Below are 19,519 nucleotides of genomic sequence, written 5' to 3'. Positions count from 1 at the left end.
CGTATATTCTAAGTACTTATAATGTCGTTACAAAAATCTTAAAGTTAAGAATATTATTAAAATTATATTCTAACCTTTAGGAAGCTCTAAACAGAACTATTACAAAACAGTTGCCTGTATCTTAATTCTATTATATTATTTGGGTCATTAAATTTTGGTTTTCCTTATTTTATCAAAAAAAAAATGTATATTTTTATATATTATAATTTATAGTTTTATATTAAAATGCATTGTAAAAAATAAATTTCCCCTCTCAAAAGCTTTTTTATTTAATCCAAGCTATCTATATTCACCAAAAACAGCTGATAATGCTGTTTGTGTTGCATAAACAACTATTGAAATTTCCATTGTTTATTCTTATAGTATCCACATAAATTTCTCCAGTGGAATCTGATTCATTTTGTTCCCAGTGGAATCTGATTATCATTTCCTAAATTTTTCACAAACACATTAATAGCAGCTCCGCCTTTCTGGAAAAATAAAAGAGCAAATTATTTACTTTGTACGTTTTACGTTCTGCGTTAGTATGAGTGAGTGTATAACAATGTGAGTGTATAATTTTGTATATGTGTTGATAACCACTCCCACGCAGCCATATTGAATGAAAATATAATATTAAGCACTGCACAAAATTGCGGTCGATATTTTTGTGTTTCGTAGTGGACATCAAGCTAACAGAGTATTAGCATACTTAAGGACATTATGAAACAATTAGGAAACGAAACGTGTTTCATCTCATGCCAAAGTGCACAGCTACCATCGCAAATGTAGGCTAGAATATTGAGTGTGAGCTAATAGCGTGAATAATGTGAATATGTATGTTTGTACTTGTGTATAATTGCCAACAGCAACAACAAAAACAATCAACTGAGTTCATTTTGAATACCACACATAGTGTAGATTGTTGTAAGCGTTGTTGTGTTAAACTGTTATTGCTTCAGTAGTTTATGTTTTTGTTGTTCTTGTTGTTGTTGTGTTGGTTTTAACTAAAGTAAGGTCATCGAAATGTCAAAAGTTGCATTTTCAATTTAACACAAAAGTGAATGTTTTGCTGCTGTTATTTTTTGCAGTTCCCAATTGCCAAGTCTAAGCCACCATTCCACACATTGCATCATCAACAATGCTACAACAATGTTGTTAATAGATTTTGTTGTAAGTGTGAAAAATTGTAGCAATAAAAGTAGATAATAAAAAATGTATGCTTTTAAAATTTTCAATTAGAAATTAAATAATGTATGTATATTTGTATTTCAATGTTTATATAAATTATTATTATTATTGTATAATATTGTGTAAAATACGTAAATTTAATAATCATTTAATTTATTTTTGCAATCCTTTGATTGCTGCCATTTTCTTAAAGATCTGCCATTTTCAGATTCATATTAACACTTTGGCAGCCATTTTGCTTTATATTGTTTTTGTTTTTTTTTATGTTTTGTTTTTTTTGGCAAAATAATTCTAAAGTTTCACCATTTTCAGCATTTCACTTGGTTTACTCTCATGTATCGGCATTTGAGTGTGTGAGCACACATTATCATTGCACGAAATTTGTGTGTATTTGTCAGAGTTTTTGTTGAAAATTTGTTTCTTTTTATAATTTCCATTTCCTTCTTTTGTGTTCTTGTGTTTGTGTATGCTCTCACTCACTCACTCACTCACTCTCTCTCTAGTCATACAGTGTCAGTACGATAACGTTTAAGCTTTTTTCAAATATTTGTCCTTTGTACATGCATATAAAGGAAAAATCATTTTATTTGAATTGAAAATCAAATAAAGCAATTATTTAAATTAAAATTTAGTTGTTTGAAAAGAATTAATTTGCAAATAATTTACTTTCAAATAAAATATTTTTAATTGAAATCTATATAAAAATGTCAGTATTATGTATACTAAAGCAATTTATATTAATTAAAAATAATGTGTGGCAGTACTATTTATAAAATCTATTGAAATATTTCTATCTTCAATTATACTTATTTGACTACACGAATAGGTACGTAGACATATCATGGGCTTCTATTATATGAGAACCGACAGAGAACCGATTTCTAGATTTACTAGATTTAAATTATTAATATTAGAGAAGTCGCTATATATCTTACTTCAAATGAAAACCATTTAATATTTTTTTATTTTATAAAGTAATAATAATATAATTATTTATTATTATAATAATTTTACTATGAACAAAAAGTTTTTTAAAATAGATATAATAAAAAGTTTATAAAAGATATAACGTTTGTTAATCTATCTTAACCTCAAGATAATTGTTCGATAAGAATCTTAAGAATATATATACCTTCCACTTGTAGACATAATTCGATACCCATCCTTAAATTAATAACTACTAAAACATTACTCATACATAGGAATTACTCGTAACTCATACGCACTGTAGTTTTTAATTATGCTTATCATGACGTTTGTTTAAAAACACAGCTCAACAAAGCAGCACGAGTATTCCAATAAGAGAGAGAAATTATTTAGAGAAATACAGGTCTTAGAAGTTATATATAATACTCGTATATATAAGACATGCGTCGCACCAGTACTGAGTTATATGGTAGTAATTTGCGCAAACACTACATACAACAGACGTTTTCAACTATGGAAATACAAGCTCTCTGTTTTATTACCAGTCTTATTTATCATGATCGAAACTCAAAGTCTGATATACAACGATTAATATTTAATCCAAGATATTGTCAAATGGTACAAAAAACAACGAAGGGAATGTAACAACGTGCCTCGCGATTGATGAAGGCGATCGCTTTGCAATGTTAGCGATGACTAAGCAGCCATCCAAAATGATGAAACAATATATATTGACAGAAACGCTATGAATACAATAAGCCGAATGGGAAGTTTGATGTTAAAAAAAGAATGTTCTATAATAAAGCAAAAGGTGAAAAAATACTAGAAACGTAGTGAAAGAATTGCAATTGGTTGGAGACCATATAACTTCTATGTATTCCGCATCTAAACGACAAGATGCAGTTTTTAATAATTCCTGTCTGCCTCTTCATTTATCTATTTAAGTGTCATCTATTTATATTTATTATGTAATAGAAAATAAAAATCTCAAATGAGATCTTACAAGAAAGTTAGCTTATATTTACATATACTTTATTTACTGGATTTTTTATGAAATGAAAAATTTTTAAACTATATATTTTTATAGTAAATGTTGATTAGTAATATTTACTTGATTAAACGAGAGTAAGTGTCTAAAGCACCTTTACTTAATAGTATCTGTGAACTTTAGGGTGATCCACTCTAACAAGAACTTTATTGTATTATTTTAATAAGTTATTTAGGCCCAACATATCTTCCTGACGGAATATATGAACTATATTTAAAATTCAGAATGAGTATGCGCATCCATAGAATCGAACAACCTCTGTCAGTCTTCTGTCTTCGGTAAACTTTTACACAGTGTCAACTCTCAAGTGTTTTTTTTCTTTCAAGTACCCAAGGTTAAACTCGTACCCTGCCAAACTTGAGGCTTAGAGTCAACGTTCAATAGCCAACTGACCCAAAGCAGTACATGTACGTATGTTCCGGAATGAATAAAACACTAATCATTATTCTATTAATTTGCTGCTCATTTTGTTCACTTCCAATTGTCTCAGGTTTGAGAATAAATTGGCTAATACTACAATTAATTTATAATGACGCCATTTGTAAGAAGAACATAGAACTATCTTTAAACCCAAAGATAACTTCACTTGTTTTGAAATTTAATTTTCTAATTGAAATATAATACTTAACTATTTTGATTGAATATACTATGTAGACTTACTTGTCCCTGCGAAGTTATATGCTCATTTTTATTTAATTAAATGTGACAGCATTTCATTCATAAATGCGAAACGCAATACAACATTTTATGTAATTATAAATTGTCATTAACATGTAACACGTAAGTTGACCACTGAAGTACTTCCTAGCGTTTAAAAATGCAGACTCACAATAAAAAAAGTAATTCATAAATATGTGCTATAATTTTTTTTATAACTTCAATAAATTTACATTTGTAAATTACTTTTTTATTTAACAAATCTCATTAGTATTATAAACTTGCGCGAGTCAATAAAAACAACTGTTTACATTAACAGTAACCTAGTTTTATATTTATTTATTTTTTATTTCTTTTTAGTTTTTTTTATTTTTTTTTATTTTTTTTTATTGTAACTATAAGTGAAAATTTAGTATAAATTTATGAAAGGAAAAATTGTATTTTTACATTTAATATTATAGTAGAATATCATAGAGGATTCACTGCTTCATCATCATCATCATCATTGACATCATTGAGATTATATGCTTCCATGTACTCTGCAAGAGTTCACATTTCAAAAACGTTTTATATCGTATTTTTAAGTTAACAAGTTACGGAAACCTTTATTACTGATTTCAGCTGAAGTTACAGCCATGGCTGCTGCAGTTGTAATTCGCACAACTTGCTGACGTAGTGTCACTCAGCATGGTTTAAATTTTCCATAGACAAAATGCAGAGATTCAGCAGAAAATCAGAAAATCGCAAAATATTCGCACTGATGGTCGCAATTTTCCATGCAAAAAATATCTTTTTACAGTTTAAAGAATGTCATAACTTTTGACATTTGTTAAAACTAAATTTTCATGAAATAATATTATTTTTCTTATTATATTTAAAATACTATTTGTACTACTTTACTACATAATTTTAAAATGTGAAGAGTTACTTACTTTAAAAATTTTGTTTTAAATAAAATAGATTTAAAATAAATTTAAATCTAAATAAAATAGATTTAAAATTTGTTTTAAATAAAATAGAAAATTATATTAGATTAATTAATTATTTACGAAACTCAAATATTTTTTAACAATTTAAACATTTCGTATATGTACATATATATTACTATTATATATATTATTATATATACTATATTATATACAATACTACAATTTCAATTGATATACATATATACAAATTATATCTATCTTAATTATAATCGTAATAAAAGATAGGAAGACTCAAAGATATGCAGGCATTTGTATACAAGTTGGGTGCGTTCTATTAAGAAAAAATCCAGCAGTCTCATTGAGATGCCCCTTAAAGATAACAGCCTTATGGTAGATTTATTGATAGGTGACAGCCATTTAGAGAATCATGCTAGAAGATTGAGACTCTTATTTAATTATTTCTCTCGCATTTGTGGAGAGGACGATGAGAGTGTCTTATATTTGCTTTAAAACTGCCTAGCGCAAGTGCTAGGCAGTATCTTGGTCAGCTATAGGACCCCCATCTAAGAAACATTTCCCACTTTCCAAAATGTTTAGGGAGACCTAACCATATTACATCATGATAAGATAAATTGTAATTCTAATATGTATCATTATTAATTGCTACTCTAATTCTATTTTGTTGTCTTTAGAAAAAATTAAACTTTAATGAGAGTGTCATCGTCATAGTTTATGAAGCTTCACTTTATATAGTTTTATATTATACTTAAATGCGAGGAAATCTTAACATCAGTGCCTGCTATTGAGACCTTTTACTAAATTGGACTATTTTTAGTATAAAATGATTTTAATTGAATTGTTGTTTAAAACTATACTGTATAACTATATAATTGATAATATTAATTATTTTCGAATTTATTTAACATTACCTATAATTTTATTTAACACATTATAATAATTTCATTCAAAACCGTGGCATTTAATCAACGACTTAAACAGTCTCTGGGCAGACTCTGGTAATTCTAGTATAACTACAGGAATTGGTGATCCCATTGGATTTATATTACACGTATTCATACGAAAGTACATATATGCAAAGAATATATTTATCGAATATCACCAGCTAAATACATCTAATGGATATAAGCTGATAGAATATTTAATTAAATGACGAGCCAAAATATTAAAGTGTATGCACATTTTTTCTTCTGTTACATGTAAAAATACATCCATACATCATTTACGTTTATATTTTCCCTTTTTGTGAATTTCCATTCTACTGACAGATAGATACATCATTCAAATTTAAACATTTGAGAAATGTAGCTCATACTTAGGTGCAGCGTTGAACCAATTTCGATGTTAAGATAATTCAATTCTTGTTACCTGAACGTATGTGAAATTTAAAACGTTAACGTAAATTGGCGTGAAGATATTCTTCACCCCATCAAATGCCAAAATAAGTTAGAAAATAATTCAAACTGACGAAAATCGATATTTAGTAGGCAAATATTTCACCCGTTGCGGTTGCGATACTCTTATGTTCGGTACATCATAAATTCATGTGCAAATACATCCGGACTACCTTAAAACGGGGTGAGTTTCAGAAACCTGCAATTTCACATGGGTCTGTGGTTTTTATAGCTTTTGTTTGTTAATATTTTTTTTTTAATTTTTTTATTGCATTATCCTCAATGATTTTATTCTCTGTTGATTTAGACACTTTTGCGGTTTTCATACCACACAGTTATAAGGTGGACACTAATTAAAAGTAAACAGAAAACTGAAAACCATTGTATTCGATACTTTGAAAAAGATTGTATTTGAGAATAGCAATTAACCGTTTGATTTGGTATTAATTTACTTAAAAAATTCAACATATATTAGATTGAATAAAGTTAAAGTGTCATATTTTTTAAAATTATGTTTTTGTTGGAATGAGTTGTGTTAAATTCTGCACATATAAATATACTATTAATAATATTAATAATATATTAATATACTATAATATACTATATACTATTAACGATTTATAGTGAAAATTTCCTCAAAATACTAGAATTAATATTAGACTTTTTAAGTAGTTGGTTCTATGTGTATAAATCGGCTGATATTATATCTTACCATAATTATCTACACATCCCATAGTTAAACCAGAACGACTTAATATTTGTTTATATTATAAAATGATATTTTATCTAATAATATATCACAAATTGTCGATCTTGACTCTTTAAATAAATGCTTCTATATCTACGAAGCTTTTTACAATATATCTTAATAATCTACACATGCCATTGTTAATTCTGTTATATACCTTGACCCAAAATACGAATCGAAAAGGCGTATAGTACTTTTATGAAGAGAACAAGGTACAATTCAAAAAAAAATCCGTAGATAAGTGCCGGATTTATACACAGTTGAGTGAAGGTACCAACGTTAAAATTTTGTTATGTTTTAAATTTTCTCTATTTTTGTGCAATACGCTGACAGTCCTGTTATTGTTGAGTACAAAGTAGGGCTTGGAACTTACATGTTATACTATTTTATAGTTCCGTATTATAAAAATCGGCTTAAATAAAATATATAATTAAATTCATGTCATATTAAGACCAATTTAACGAGAATCAAAGATATATTAAGATAAATATATGAAGGAGTAACGCTTACTATAATTATTATTCAAATTATGGACGTTAAATCGCCCAACAGCCGGTATTGCAGAAGAGTCCTATTGTATCAATTTTATTATTGATTACGCAAAGCCCTTTAAAGCTTTGTAAACAAAGTCCAGAACTAAATCTAGAGAAGTGTTTTTAATCTGTTCTGGTGACAGAAATTCCATATGAATTAAGTTTCTTCCGTGCGTTGTTAAAGCAGGACAATCGTAAATAATATGCATTGTAGTTTCCTTATATTTGAGGCAGAATATGCATTCCGAATTAGCAGATAATTGTAGTTTATGAAAATGATGTTTCACACTATAATAACCCTTAATAAAACCCTTTATCAACTTTAAATTAGCTTTTAAGAAATTATGAATGTTTTTGTAGGAGCACGGTTAATGTTAAGATTTTGTTCATATTTTTAAAATTTATATTAACCCAAATATTTCGGACTACATCTTCAGTATACAAAATACATCGAATAGTATAGTACATTAGAATTTTTTAAAAATAAAAACGAAATTTTTACGAATAATTTTTCTTATAAAAATTTTGAGTTCCTAAATAACCTATAAATTATTGAAATAAAGGTTAAAAATATTAATCTAATATTAAAACTTAATAATATTGGTTGATGAAACAATATATTTTAGACCACAGCTGTCCAGAGCTCGGCCTGCGGGCTACATGCGGCCCGCAACATGTTTTTAATCTACCAGAAATTCAAATTTTCTTTTGGTAAAACTACATTATTTTATTTTTATTAAATTAATAAAACTAAATTTAACATTATAACCTAATTTTTATTTTCAAAAAATAACTATGAACGTATGTATTTGTTTCTGCGGCCCTCCAATCTGTACAATGATTTGTATTGACCTGTGATTGCATCTGGTCTGGACAGACCTGTTTTGGACAATAGAATAATTTAATATATTAGTCCTAATTGACATTTAAGTTTGTATATAATTTAAAGTTCAAAATATTATATATAAGCATTTGTATATCGAAGTTCGTGAACTATAAAGAAATTCCAAACAAAAACAATTAATACAAAATATCCTGGAGGCACTGGCAGGATTGTTAAAAGAATTCATTTCGATTGCATACCCCAACTCGAATTCCTTGTCACTGAATTGAATCGCTTTTATGTAATTCATTTGAGTAAAGTAAGATAAATGTGTGTAACAATTCATATAATTTGGTTTGTTTTATTTCTACCTTTGCTGGTCATTAGAACTTAATTAAATTAAAAACGCGACCAGCAAACTTCATTAAAATTAATTTTGTTTGTCGAACGAAAAAGAAAAACAAACAGAACGACGTCCAAACCGTTAAAAAAGTTTTTACGTACAATCAATGGAATTTTATTCGAGCATAAAAATTTGAAAGTTTTCGAATAGGCAAACCAAAGTAATGACGTACCTCAAAGTATTTTTTGTTTTCCAAAAATAGTAGCAATTTCCGAAACTAGTCCGCCTGCCGTTTCACTCATGTTAAACGGCACTAACTCATATCGTTTCGCCCGGAAAACCACCCTAAAATCGGCTAAAGCTTTTCCAATTTAACAAAAACTCGCTACTACGGTACTACGTCTTAGCATTCCTAGCAGGAATTAGTCGAAGGTAACAGTGCAGAAATACACATTAAAAGTAGTTAACAGCAGTGGAACTACAATATTCGAAAAAAGTGAAATTACGTTTTGTATTAATTTGTACGTTTTTAGATACTCGATTTATAAATTTCTCTGGTCTATGTATGGGAGTGGGTGCAGTGGGTGTAGTGTGTGTAAATTGTTTGCATGCACAAAAGACATTTTCGTTTCAACTTAGTTTTTTGTTTTGTTTTCTGCATATTGTTTTTTTGATTTTTCTATGCTTTATTTATACTTTTACAACATGATTTATGCCATCAAATAACCTTGTTTTTAGCCACTTAAAACAAGAACGTTAGCCTCTTGTGTTTTTCGTAGATTCCCACACAATACTTAAATCGTGCATAGATATGTTTATATTTACCTTTACATACGATATATTACTTACATATATATGATTTTTATATATGAGAGCATATATATATGATATATATATATATGATATAGTTTGTATTAGAAACACAAATGTAAGTCGTACATATCCTTAGACACGCACACCTTGAGTTGTTCCTTGTGCCACAGCAAACCGAAATACTTAAATTATCGATCGTACTGGCGTTGGTGTTACAGTCAAGAAAAAGAAAAATTTTTTCGTTGCCTTTGAAATTAACACATTTCTTCAGTTCTGAAACTAAAATCCTACATAAGCAGGCAATTTTGACTAGAATATGATTTTTTTTCATTTTTATTTTGCTACCATAAGTTACAAAGCCATAGCACTCATACGTAGACACCAAGAAATGGTTCATCCTTGAAAGGAAAGCACACTTCACTAAATATAAAATTGAGAAATGTGAATGAAATTTAACTCCTTAAATATTTAAGCCAGAGAGAAATGAGTTTTATCTTATAAATGATTTCTTTTTGATTTATAGATTCAAGTACCAAAACTCCTTGAAAAATATACTATATTTTTAAAAAATAAATTACAATTTATTTTCCTGCATATATATTGTTTGAAATATTGAGATAGGCAATACATCAAATTCTATTTTCATACATTTAACCATATCATTAATTGTAATAATTTTAATAACCAATAAAACAAGTTATAGTAGTAATCGTTGTAGTAAAAGTAGTAGCAAAACTATTCATAAAAGTGATAGTTGAACTAGTCGTAAAATAGTAGTAGAACTAGTCATAAGAGTTTAGTAGAACTAATCATGCAGTAGTAGTAGAATTAATCATAAAAGTAGTAGTAGAACTAATCATAAAAGTAGTAGTCGAACTAATTATAAAAGTAGTATTCGAAGTAATTATAAAAGTAGTAGTAGAACGAATTAAAAAATAATAGTAGAACTTATCATAAAAGTAGTAGTAGAACGAATTAAAAAATAATAGTAGAACTTATCATAAAAGTAGTAGTAGAACAAATTATAAAGATAGTGGTAGAACGAGTCATAAAAGTAGCAGTAGAACGAGCCATAAAAGTAGTAGTAGAACTAATCATATAAGTAGTAGTCGAATTAATTATAAAAGTAGCAATGAGCCGGATGCAAAGGAAACTCTAGATCATCTGCTGTGTAACTGCCCGACTCTCTCGAGAACTCGACAAAACTATTTATGGGCTGTCACTTTTACCGGACTAGAGCATAACCACATAACTGAGGTTTCTGTTGAAATTCTAATAAAATTCACTAATTAAACGCGCATCCTAAGTGATGCACACAATCGCTAAAATTAGACTCTGATCTTGTATCGCAATGGACCTTAATGACATACGCGTGGCCTTTTTGATCTACCATCATAATTTAATCTAATTATAAAAGTAATAATAGAACTAGTTGAAGTAGTAGCTGAAGTAGTTGTAGAAGTAGTAGAAGAAGTAGTAGATATAATTACAAAAGTAGTAGTAACTAGATGTAGTGTTAATTGTCAAACGTATATAATATACACTTTTCCGATTTTACAGACCTTGGTTCAAAAACGCCTTTACCAACACGATTTAAGCAAACAAAGGTCGACTTTTTGTGCAGGTTCATAACCATAGATGAAATGTGAATGTACCACTGTCTTCCGAAGATCAAAAAGTAGTAAAATCAAAACGATAAAATTACTCCGGAAAATATTATGCTGATATCCTGTGTCTAACAGATCTAGGCTATTGTTCTTGAGATGGAACTAGACTATTCTCGACCTCAAAATGTATCGCATAAACATTAGAGCATATTTTACTGAATAAATTGAATGTCGTCAATATCGAAATACCATTTACAGAGCTGAAAATGTTATTTTAATAAAATATTACACCGGCTGACACCTTGACAGTTGCCATGGATTTTTCTTAAATCACGTTTCGAATTAATTAACTATGCCAGATTCAATAAATCTGGCCTTGGATGGTTTGGGTTCATAAATTATTAATTTATAATTTTTACTGCGACTTTTAAATTTTGTCAAGTTAGGTTTTCATATAAATTCAATAATTGCATAATAACTACAGGTTTTCCAATTTTAAGGGTCAAAATTGTTGCCAGTAATGTTTCATAGGTTTGAAAACCTATGAAACATCTTCAGTCAGTTAATTTGACACTGTTTAGTTAACATTCAGGTAGTACCAGAAGGAGAAATAGCTCTTATGAAACTTAAGTTATATTTACTTACAACACTTTATTCAATTTTGAGTACACTTTCATGATTACGTAAATAAACAATAAAAACAAATAAAGAAATACAGTTTTACACTATAATGGAAGTAAAATTTAGTCGAAGTATTTAAAAAACTATGTATAATAATAAACAAACTAAATAATATTTGAACTGTATTTGAACTTTTTATCTAAGTTATAATGCTTATCATAATTAAGCATTATCTATTGAATTTCAAATATCTCATATCTTTTGTAGTAAAAATAAATCGGTAAAGAAGACTATTATATAGTTACAATAGGTACAATTCCACTTGAATAGACAAATTATGCCATTCTACGCTGTTCGTACTCTGACCTTCTAGCCTGCATATGAACAATGCTAATCTGTGGTATTACAAGACACAAGGCCGACAATTTTATCGAACCAAACCTATCCTGCATCCTTTCAGGATTATTGTAACATATTCACTTTACTTCCATAATGAGTAGCACTTAAAAACGCCATTATGTCCTTTAGAGAGATGTTGTCTAATTCCGTTATAAGTTGATAGGCAGTTAATAAATACCGAAGTCTGTGTTTGGCAAGTTTATCACAGTGATAAAGAATGTGTTCTGTTGTTTCCTCTTCTTCGCAACAAAGTCTGCAGTTGTCGTCTCTTGTAATACCTTGGTTCGATAAATGCGTTTTTACTCCGCAATATCCAGTGAGAAACCCTGTGACAAGTCGGACGCCTTGTGACAAGTGTTCAGCATTAGAAGCTCCCTTGTTATGGCTTTTGATCGATTCATGCATGAATTCTTTATCTTATATGCAGGTGTTATCTCAATCAACCTGAGTTGCTATTTCCAGACATTTGTTAATTTTAAATTTGAAAAAGATCCATGAAGGACCGCAGAATGGTTGTGGCTCAATAAAATATGTGGCCGCCACACTTCTTTCTAGTTCATTTGCTTTTTCGTTTTCCTCAAATCCGCTGTGTCCTGGGATCCATATTCAATCAACCCTGTTTCTTTCAGCAAAGACTTTGAGAAGTTGAAGGTATTCCCACACTAGTTTTGAGGTCACTCGAGATGAGGTCACTCTAACCCCCAGAAGGGGGAAGACCTGCTGGTCGCAGTACCACAGCACCACTTAATAAAAAAAAAAATAAATATGGTACATAAAACTTATACAACTTATAAATATAATTTATTTATAATATTATAATATTTGTTTAATTAAAGACATAAAAGCTTTAATAAAATTAATGTTATACTCAATATAAGTTTAAGATTTTATTGCAAGTCTGCTTTTAATATATTTTATTAAATTTGCTCTAATGGAAAATATTTTTCTTTTAACTGCTAAGGAAAGTATAGATATTGTTTAATAGCTTTTATATTCGACTTAAGTAGGAAATTTTGTTGTTTTCGCAATTAAAACACAGTAAACGCAAGAAATATGCGATAAACTTAATTTAGCTACATTTCAGCTGCATTTTCCATGCGGACAGCAGCTAAAAGTGACACATAAAGAATTGACAGGACGATTAAGTCACACAAGAGAGAAACTTTTTCATTTTTGCAACAACACTTAATATAGTTATAATCTTACAAGAGTATGAGTGTATGAATTTGTATCCTCATGTGTGTATGTGTGTGTGCTGTGAGCACTTAATCTGAGTAAAAGTTTTTCTCGTTAGTCAGTACAGTTGAGAACGTTCACATGACACCCACACAACAATCAATTACATTGCCTTAATGTTATGCCATAAATTACAAATAAAACTTTTAGTTTGTTATATCCTTTAGCCTTATATAAAACTAATGAAAAACAAAAAAAAAACTGCAAAGGATAAAAAGTTTTTAATAAAAATTTGCATTTATGTAAATGACATTTTAGTGGATGTGAAAATTTTCACTTAAAAAACTAAAATGAAATTTTGTATTTTAGCATGCCAAATAAATATCCTTACAGCTTCACGTATGTAGTTTGTAGTTTGTAGTTTTTCTATTTCCGTTTACAATCTTTTAAAATCACTACTGCATTTAAACTTGAATTTCAAAATAATTTTGATCATTTAATTTGAACTTGTGACTGACTGCCTTATCATATTTGTAGAGAATCAATCTAAGCCTGATAAATGAAGTATTTGTCCATGTCATTTCTGATGAACACTCATAGTACACATAGTCATACTCATAGTCAAAGGACATTTGGCATTTCTGGTGCAATTCTCTGTTATGCGGCACTGAAAATGAAAAATTACATATCTGTTATTTTTTGCTCGTTACACTCTGCGCATACATAAGCGAGAAATAAAAACTTTTAGATACAAAAAGTGCACGTAAGTGTGTTTCGAATTGTAACAGTGTCAGCAGATACAAATCGGCCTCATTCCTAGCAATTACCGTACAAATTACTTTTTTATTTTTATTTTTATTTATATTTATTTTTTGTTTTTGGTTTTGTTTCTTCTATTCTTAATATATGCAATTTTTTATATCTAGTATTTTGACAAAATAAAATAGTTTTTCTTCTGGGTTGGTTAAATGCATTTTTATTTCTATTTTATTGAAAATGTCAATAAAAAGTTGTCAAAAAACACAATAAAATTACAAGTGGCAATAAAAACTGCACATAGTCATAAAAGAAAAATGAAGAAGTAATAAAATTGCACAAAAACATTGCAAAAAGTTGACAAATATGTAGTTTATTAGTCCCAAGTGCATTCAATCCATTCGTTTATTGTGTATTTTATGACAGTTATGCCACTAACATTTAAATACTTCAAAATGCATGCAAACAAATATATTTCAAAGTTTGTTTAAAAAAATATAATATTGCATAATTTAACTTATTTTGAGCGAACACTATAGCCCAACTTGAAAAAGACAAAAGAACAATTCAGAAATAATTATAAGTATATAATGTACATGTTTACATTATAAAAATATGAAATACAATCAAACTTCCATAAATCGAACTTCTATAACTCAAATTTTCTATAACTCGTACATACAATTCTGCTTCCATAACTCGGACTTCAATAACTCGAATTACTTTATATCAAATAAAAATATTGTCATGTGCTAATATTAATATGGGAAAAAGCATTCTATAAGTCAAATTATTGTCTTTAGTATGAATCCATTTTGGTGTTAGGGGAAGTCCCTTTTTCCAAACCAAACGTTTAATTTTTTTTCTTCTGTTGCTTCTTTGTGCAAATGCCAGTCATTGGCAGCGTGATTTAAAGTAAATAAAATAACTTTCAATACTACTCTTAACGATTATATTGAACTTAACACAGAAATAGGTAAATCAACCTTTTCTACAGATTGAGCATTATAGCTTCGAATTAGTGGACCCGATTCTAAGCGCAACGGAAAGTAATAATGAGGGTTCGGGTTCATTCAAAATTCTGAATTTTTATTTACAAACGAACTGATGATCACTATAAGGTTTGGAATAAATTGGAATATTTTTTTACTGAAAATAAGAAAAAAAATTAAAAACCTAAATCCTAATTTCTGAATGTTTCACTTCACTAAAATTTCTGTGCTGTATTTGATGTCAAATAAATAAATTTCTTAAAATGTCACAATAGTTTTTTTTAAATTTCTCCATAAATCGAAACTTTCCTTTGTAAAATGGTACTTCGAGTTTTGGAAGTTTGACTGTATATGGAAAAGAGTTTCAAAAAATATCCTAAACAACGCTAGACGTAGAAGAGAATCTTGTGTAAGACAAGATTACTCTCAATTTAATCTATCATTAAAAAAAATTGAAACTGAAGTATATTCTGAGTTAAGTTATGCTTAATCCTTATGGCAGCCTTGCCCGCCGAAGCTTACCTAAAATCAAATAATGGTCCAATATATAAACATAGTTCATAGATCAAACCTAAAGGATCAAAAGAAATATGGTTTACAAAATGATTTGAAATGATGCAAAAAAAAAAAAATACAAGTTGATATCAATTCGTATGCATGATACGTATGATATGATATGATATAACAAATATGTTGAGAATAAAAATAAAAACAAAAAATAACAACTCTATTCTTTCAAAAATATTGCACAATATAAAACTGATATAAAACTAAGTATTAAATAAATAAAACGTCTTTTGATACCATAACTAATCATAATAATTAGGATACTGAAGACAATACATTATTTTACATGTTGTTGGATGCTGACAAAAATCATATCATAGTAATCGAAGATCGTAATGGCAGAATTAGAAATGAACAGTACCTTACCTACAATCTGACAATATTTGAGTATAATAATCATGAAGAAAGAAAAGGATTGACAAAAAGATTGTAGGCGCAAGTGATATGGAACCGACATTTCATAAAGGGAGACCCTAGATTGGATAGCGGCACCTTTTGGCGAGTTCCGACAACAAAACAGATTGGTAATAATCTCTTTTTCCTTCACTGATCCATAGCTGCGACATTAATCGTTAAAGATAGCCCTTACTCGGTAAAAATGTCTTCCAATGTTCTGCTCTTTTTAGATCAAAGACTGATCGGTGTCATATACGCAATCTTTGGTTTGCTGTTTTAAAATATTCTGTACGTGTAGCTAATTTGACTGGAGGTAAACAAACCTCTACAACAGAAATGTTTGATGTCGGTATTACAGTTTCAGTAACATCCCTCTGCCCCAGAATCCAATTCAGATCAGCCTGACATCTTGTTTAATGATATATGATATCTAATACAAGATGTTGTGAATACACTTAGATGTTGTGAATACACTAGCAAAGGATGCAATTGCTGCTTGCCAGTCACAAAAAAGTAAATACTCCTGCCAAATATTTTATTGCGGCAGATCTATCAGTGTAAATCACAAAGCAATCATTTGAAAACGTGTTGGTCGTAGCCTAATATTCCTAATTCCTTTTTAGAGATAATTAGTCGGTAACTTGCGATCAAGCAGAGGAGGTCTAGTCCGTAATTAATATTGTGACAGAGTCTTATATCTACTCTAGACTCTTTAGGAATGGATTTAAGCGCATTGCATCAGTTGGAGCCTGCTATTGAATACGAATGTTAGTTGGCAGACAAGATATTATATATTTAGCCCTTTGATATAATCGTAGGCATGCAGAAACAAAACAGTATAGACAACCCATGTCCATTCTTTGTTATTGAATGGATAGGCTTTAAAAACTTGCTCCATTCACATTAATTTATTTTAAAAGTTTTTTTAAGATATATGTTAATTAAAAAAACACACACAAACTTTAAAAAATATACAATAGATAACAATCCTCCTTAATCCTCTATACAAATTTTTATAGTATAAGTAGCGGTTATATAAAAAATTTGATATTTTAACTGTTGGGGAATATATTGTAATGAATAAAAAAATTTAGTAGACTGCAATAAATATTACCAAAAATATTCTAGTATTGACTAAAAGATTATTACTCATATTTTATATGTTTAATAAATGCTGACATTATAATTGAGAATAATGTTAAAGCAATAATTAAAATGTTGTTTTTTTTAATATGATTTTTATATTTTTGATGAATATAAATATTTTAAATTTATATTATTGATTGAAATATATAACATTACAATAAATCATCAGTATTCATTATGTAAATTAGTGTGTATATTTATATGAATTAATATATATGTGTTTTATTTGTTGTTACCTTTATTTAAGGTATTCACGAAAGAAATGTCGGAAGTATACCTTGCATTCAAAAATACCTGAGTAAATATGGGATCGCTGCAGAACCATGAAACAGATGAGCACGTTAGCAGTTTCCACAAAACAAAGAAGAAAAGTTCAAAGAAAATTATTCAAATGTGCTCAACTATGTGAAAATAATATGCATGGGAACAGCGCCAGCACTCCAAGCCAATTGGATGGACGCACAAATTGATACATTCATTATAATGAATCCACAAGAATTGCGCATGCCCCTAGCCGATATCCTGTATACCAAACAACTCTGAACACTGTAGAAAGGAGAGCGCACAACGTACAATCACACAAACCCAAAGTCTAACACCAGTACACCTTCGTATGCCCCCGTAATTTTCACACAGCGCGCTTTGGAATGTATCTACGAAAATCGGTGGGTGGCAGTTGGGTTAAGCATGTTCGCAAGGCACAGACTAGTACGAAATTTCCAGGCTGAGTGGTAAAGCACTGCTACGGTGTAGCTTTCGTTAGCACAGGCATGTTACGAGTATAACTTGCACACGCTGCCAGACAGAAGTTACCTTTGCTCTGGCCTGGACGACGCACGGTGGTCGTCTGGTTTAATTTTATTTTTTCCAACCTTCAGTGTGTGTGTACAGGATAATATATTATTATATACATGATATATATATATTTGTATATACATGTATATTAAAAATTCAATACAAAAATTTTAGTTTTGGAACAAAATAAAAAATTAATTTTATTAAATTTGTTGAAAAAAATTTTAAAATTTTTGTTTTACAAAACTGCAGTGGAATGCTAGGAAGAATTTACGGAATTTGAAAACAATAGATTTGTGGCGAATGTGATGCGAAAGTGTACGTGTACGATAAAACATAAAGAATTACCCTCCGATAGTAACAAAAATTAAACGAAATTAAGTGCTGATCTATTATTATTGATTCTTTTCAATTTTTATATAAAAGTTTTAAACATAAAAGAATACAAATTTTTAGAGAAACTTAATACGTAACAAATTATTGACAGTGGCGTCCAACGAGGGTACAAATAACGCCACAGGCAGTGGCAGTGGTGAACCCGCAGCCCTGTTCTCCAAACTACGTAGCTTTTCCATCGGTAGTGGGCCGAATTCGCCACAACGTGTAGTCTCGAATTTACGCGGTTTTCTTACACACCGTCTCAGTAATATCACACCAAGTGATACAGGTAAGCCAGGTCAATCATTTTTATTGTGTAATATGATATACAAATCAAGAGTCAAGAATCTTCTTTTTATGTAAAAAAAGGAAAATCTTTGCTTATTATATTAACTATTAGAACCTCATTTTTGTGATATATACTATGATAAATAATGACATTGCATTTTTTAAAGTGAATTATGCAACCATTTATATAAGTTTTCAGAGTGTTCTTAAGAAACTATTTAGATGAAATTTTTGCATAAAATGTGTAAATTTCTTCCATTAGCGAATATATATGTATATCTGCATATTCATAGTTCGTAGTACTTGTGTTTTTCTTTAATTATGTTCCAAATTTAATTTATACTCAAGTGAAACCAATAAATTTTTATTGTTCTTACAATGGAGTATATAGAAATAAGGTCCTATTCAGCCATTCAGCGAAAAGAAACAAAATGGCCATGAAACGTGTATTCAAAGTAGGGGTATTTGTTATGTATGAGAGGAGACATAGAGACACAATGTTAGAAATTTATGGCACACTTATTTCATTTTCTCCATTTTACGAGTATATATTTAAATATACAAACAAATTGAATTTTTTTTATTGTCCGCAATTATTTTGCTTAAGTTCGGAATATTATTTTTCAACATTCTTTTTTAAGTACATATAAAACTAATTTATAACTTTTAATCTATAGTATTTATTTTTTTAAATTTATTTTATATATTCAAAATATTACATAACATATAAATATTATTAAATAAAGACTTTAGATATTATATATGATTTATTAAATTTGAATTTTTATAATTATATTTTTTTTTTAATTTCATAATAAAAAGGTCATTAATATAAAATTAATATGTGTACATTGGTTGTTCCTTATTTTAAATTTAATTTAATAATTTAACTTAATTTATTTTATGATCGAATTTACATTATTATGAAATTCATTTCTTTGCATTGACTTTTTTTTCAATCTTTTTTTTTTTGTTGATATATTATATAAATAAAA

The 19,519-nt window shown here is 28.7% G+C and overlaps 2 protein-coding genes across 2 annotated transcripts in view; one reads left to right on the top strand and one right to left on the bottom strand.

Moving 5' to 3' along the window:
- The window catches only part of LOC119676597, a 36,603-nt gene extending 17,932 nt beyond the window's left edge, over positions 1–18,671 (top strand). Inside the window, exons 4-5 of the mRNA XM_038087841.1 lie at positions 18,315–18,525; positions 18,637–18,671. Coding sequence (XP_037943769.1) covers positions 18,315–18,525; positions 18,637–18,671 — 246 coding nt within the window. The remainder of the gene's footprint in view (positions 1–18,314; positions 18,526–18,636) is intronic.
- Positions 1–19,519, bottom strand: part of LOC119682982 (choline O-acetyltransferase-like) — a gene marked incomplete at its 3' end in the record, with an annotated part of 108,621 nt that overhangs the window by 45,733 nt on the left and 43,369 nt on the right.

Source organism: Teleopsis dalmanni, chromosome 2 (genome assembly GCF_002237135.1).
Source record: "Teleopsis dalmanni isolate 2A chromosome 2, ASM223713v2, whole genome shotgun sequence".
Lineage (NCBI taxonomy): Eukaryota > Metazoa > Arthropoda > Insecta > Diptera > Diopsidae > Teleopsis > Teleopsis dalmanni.
The sequence above is the reverse complement of the archived record's forward strand: the minus strand, read 5'-3'. Positions and strand labels throughout refer to the sequence as shown.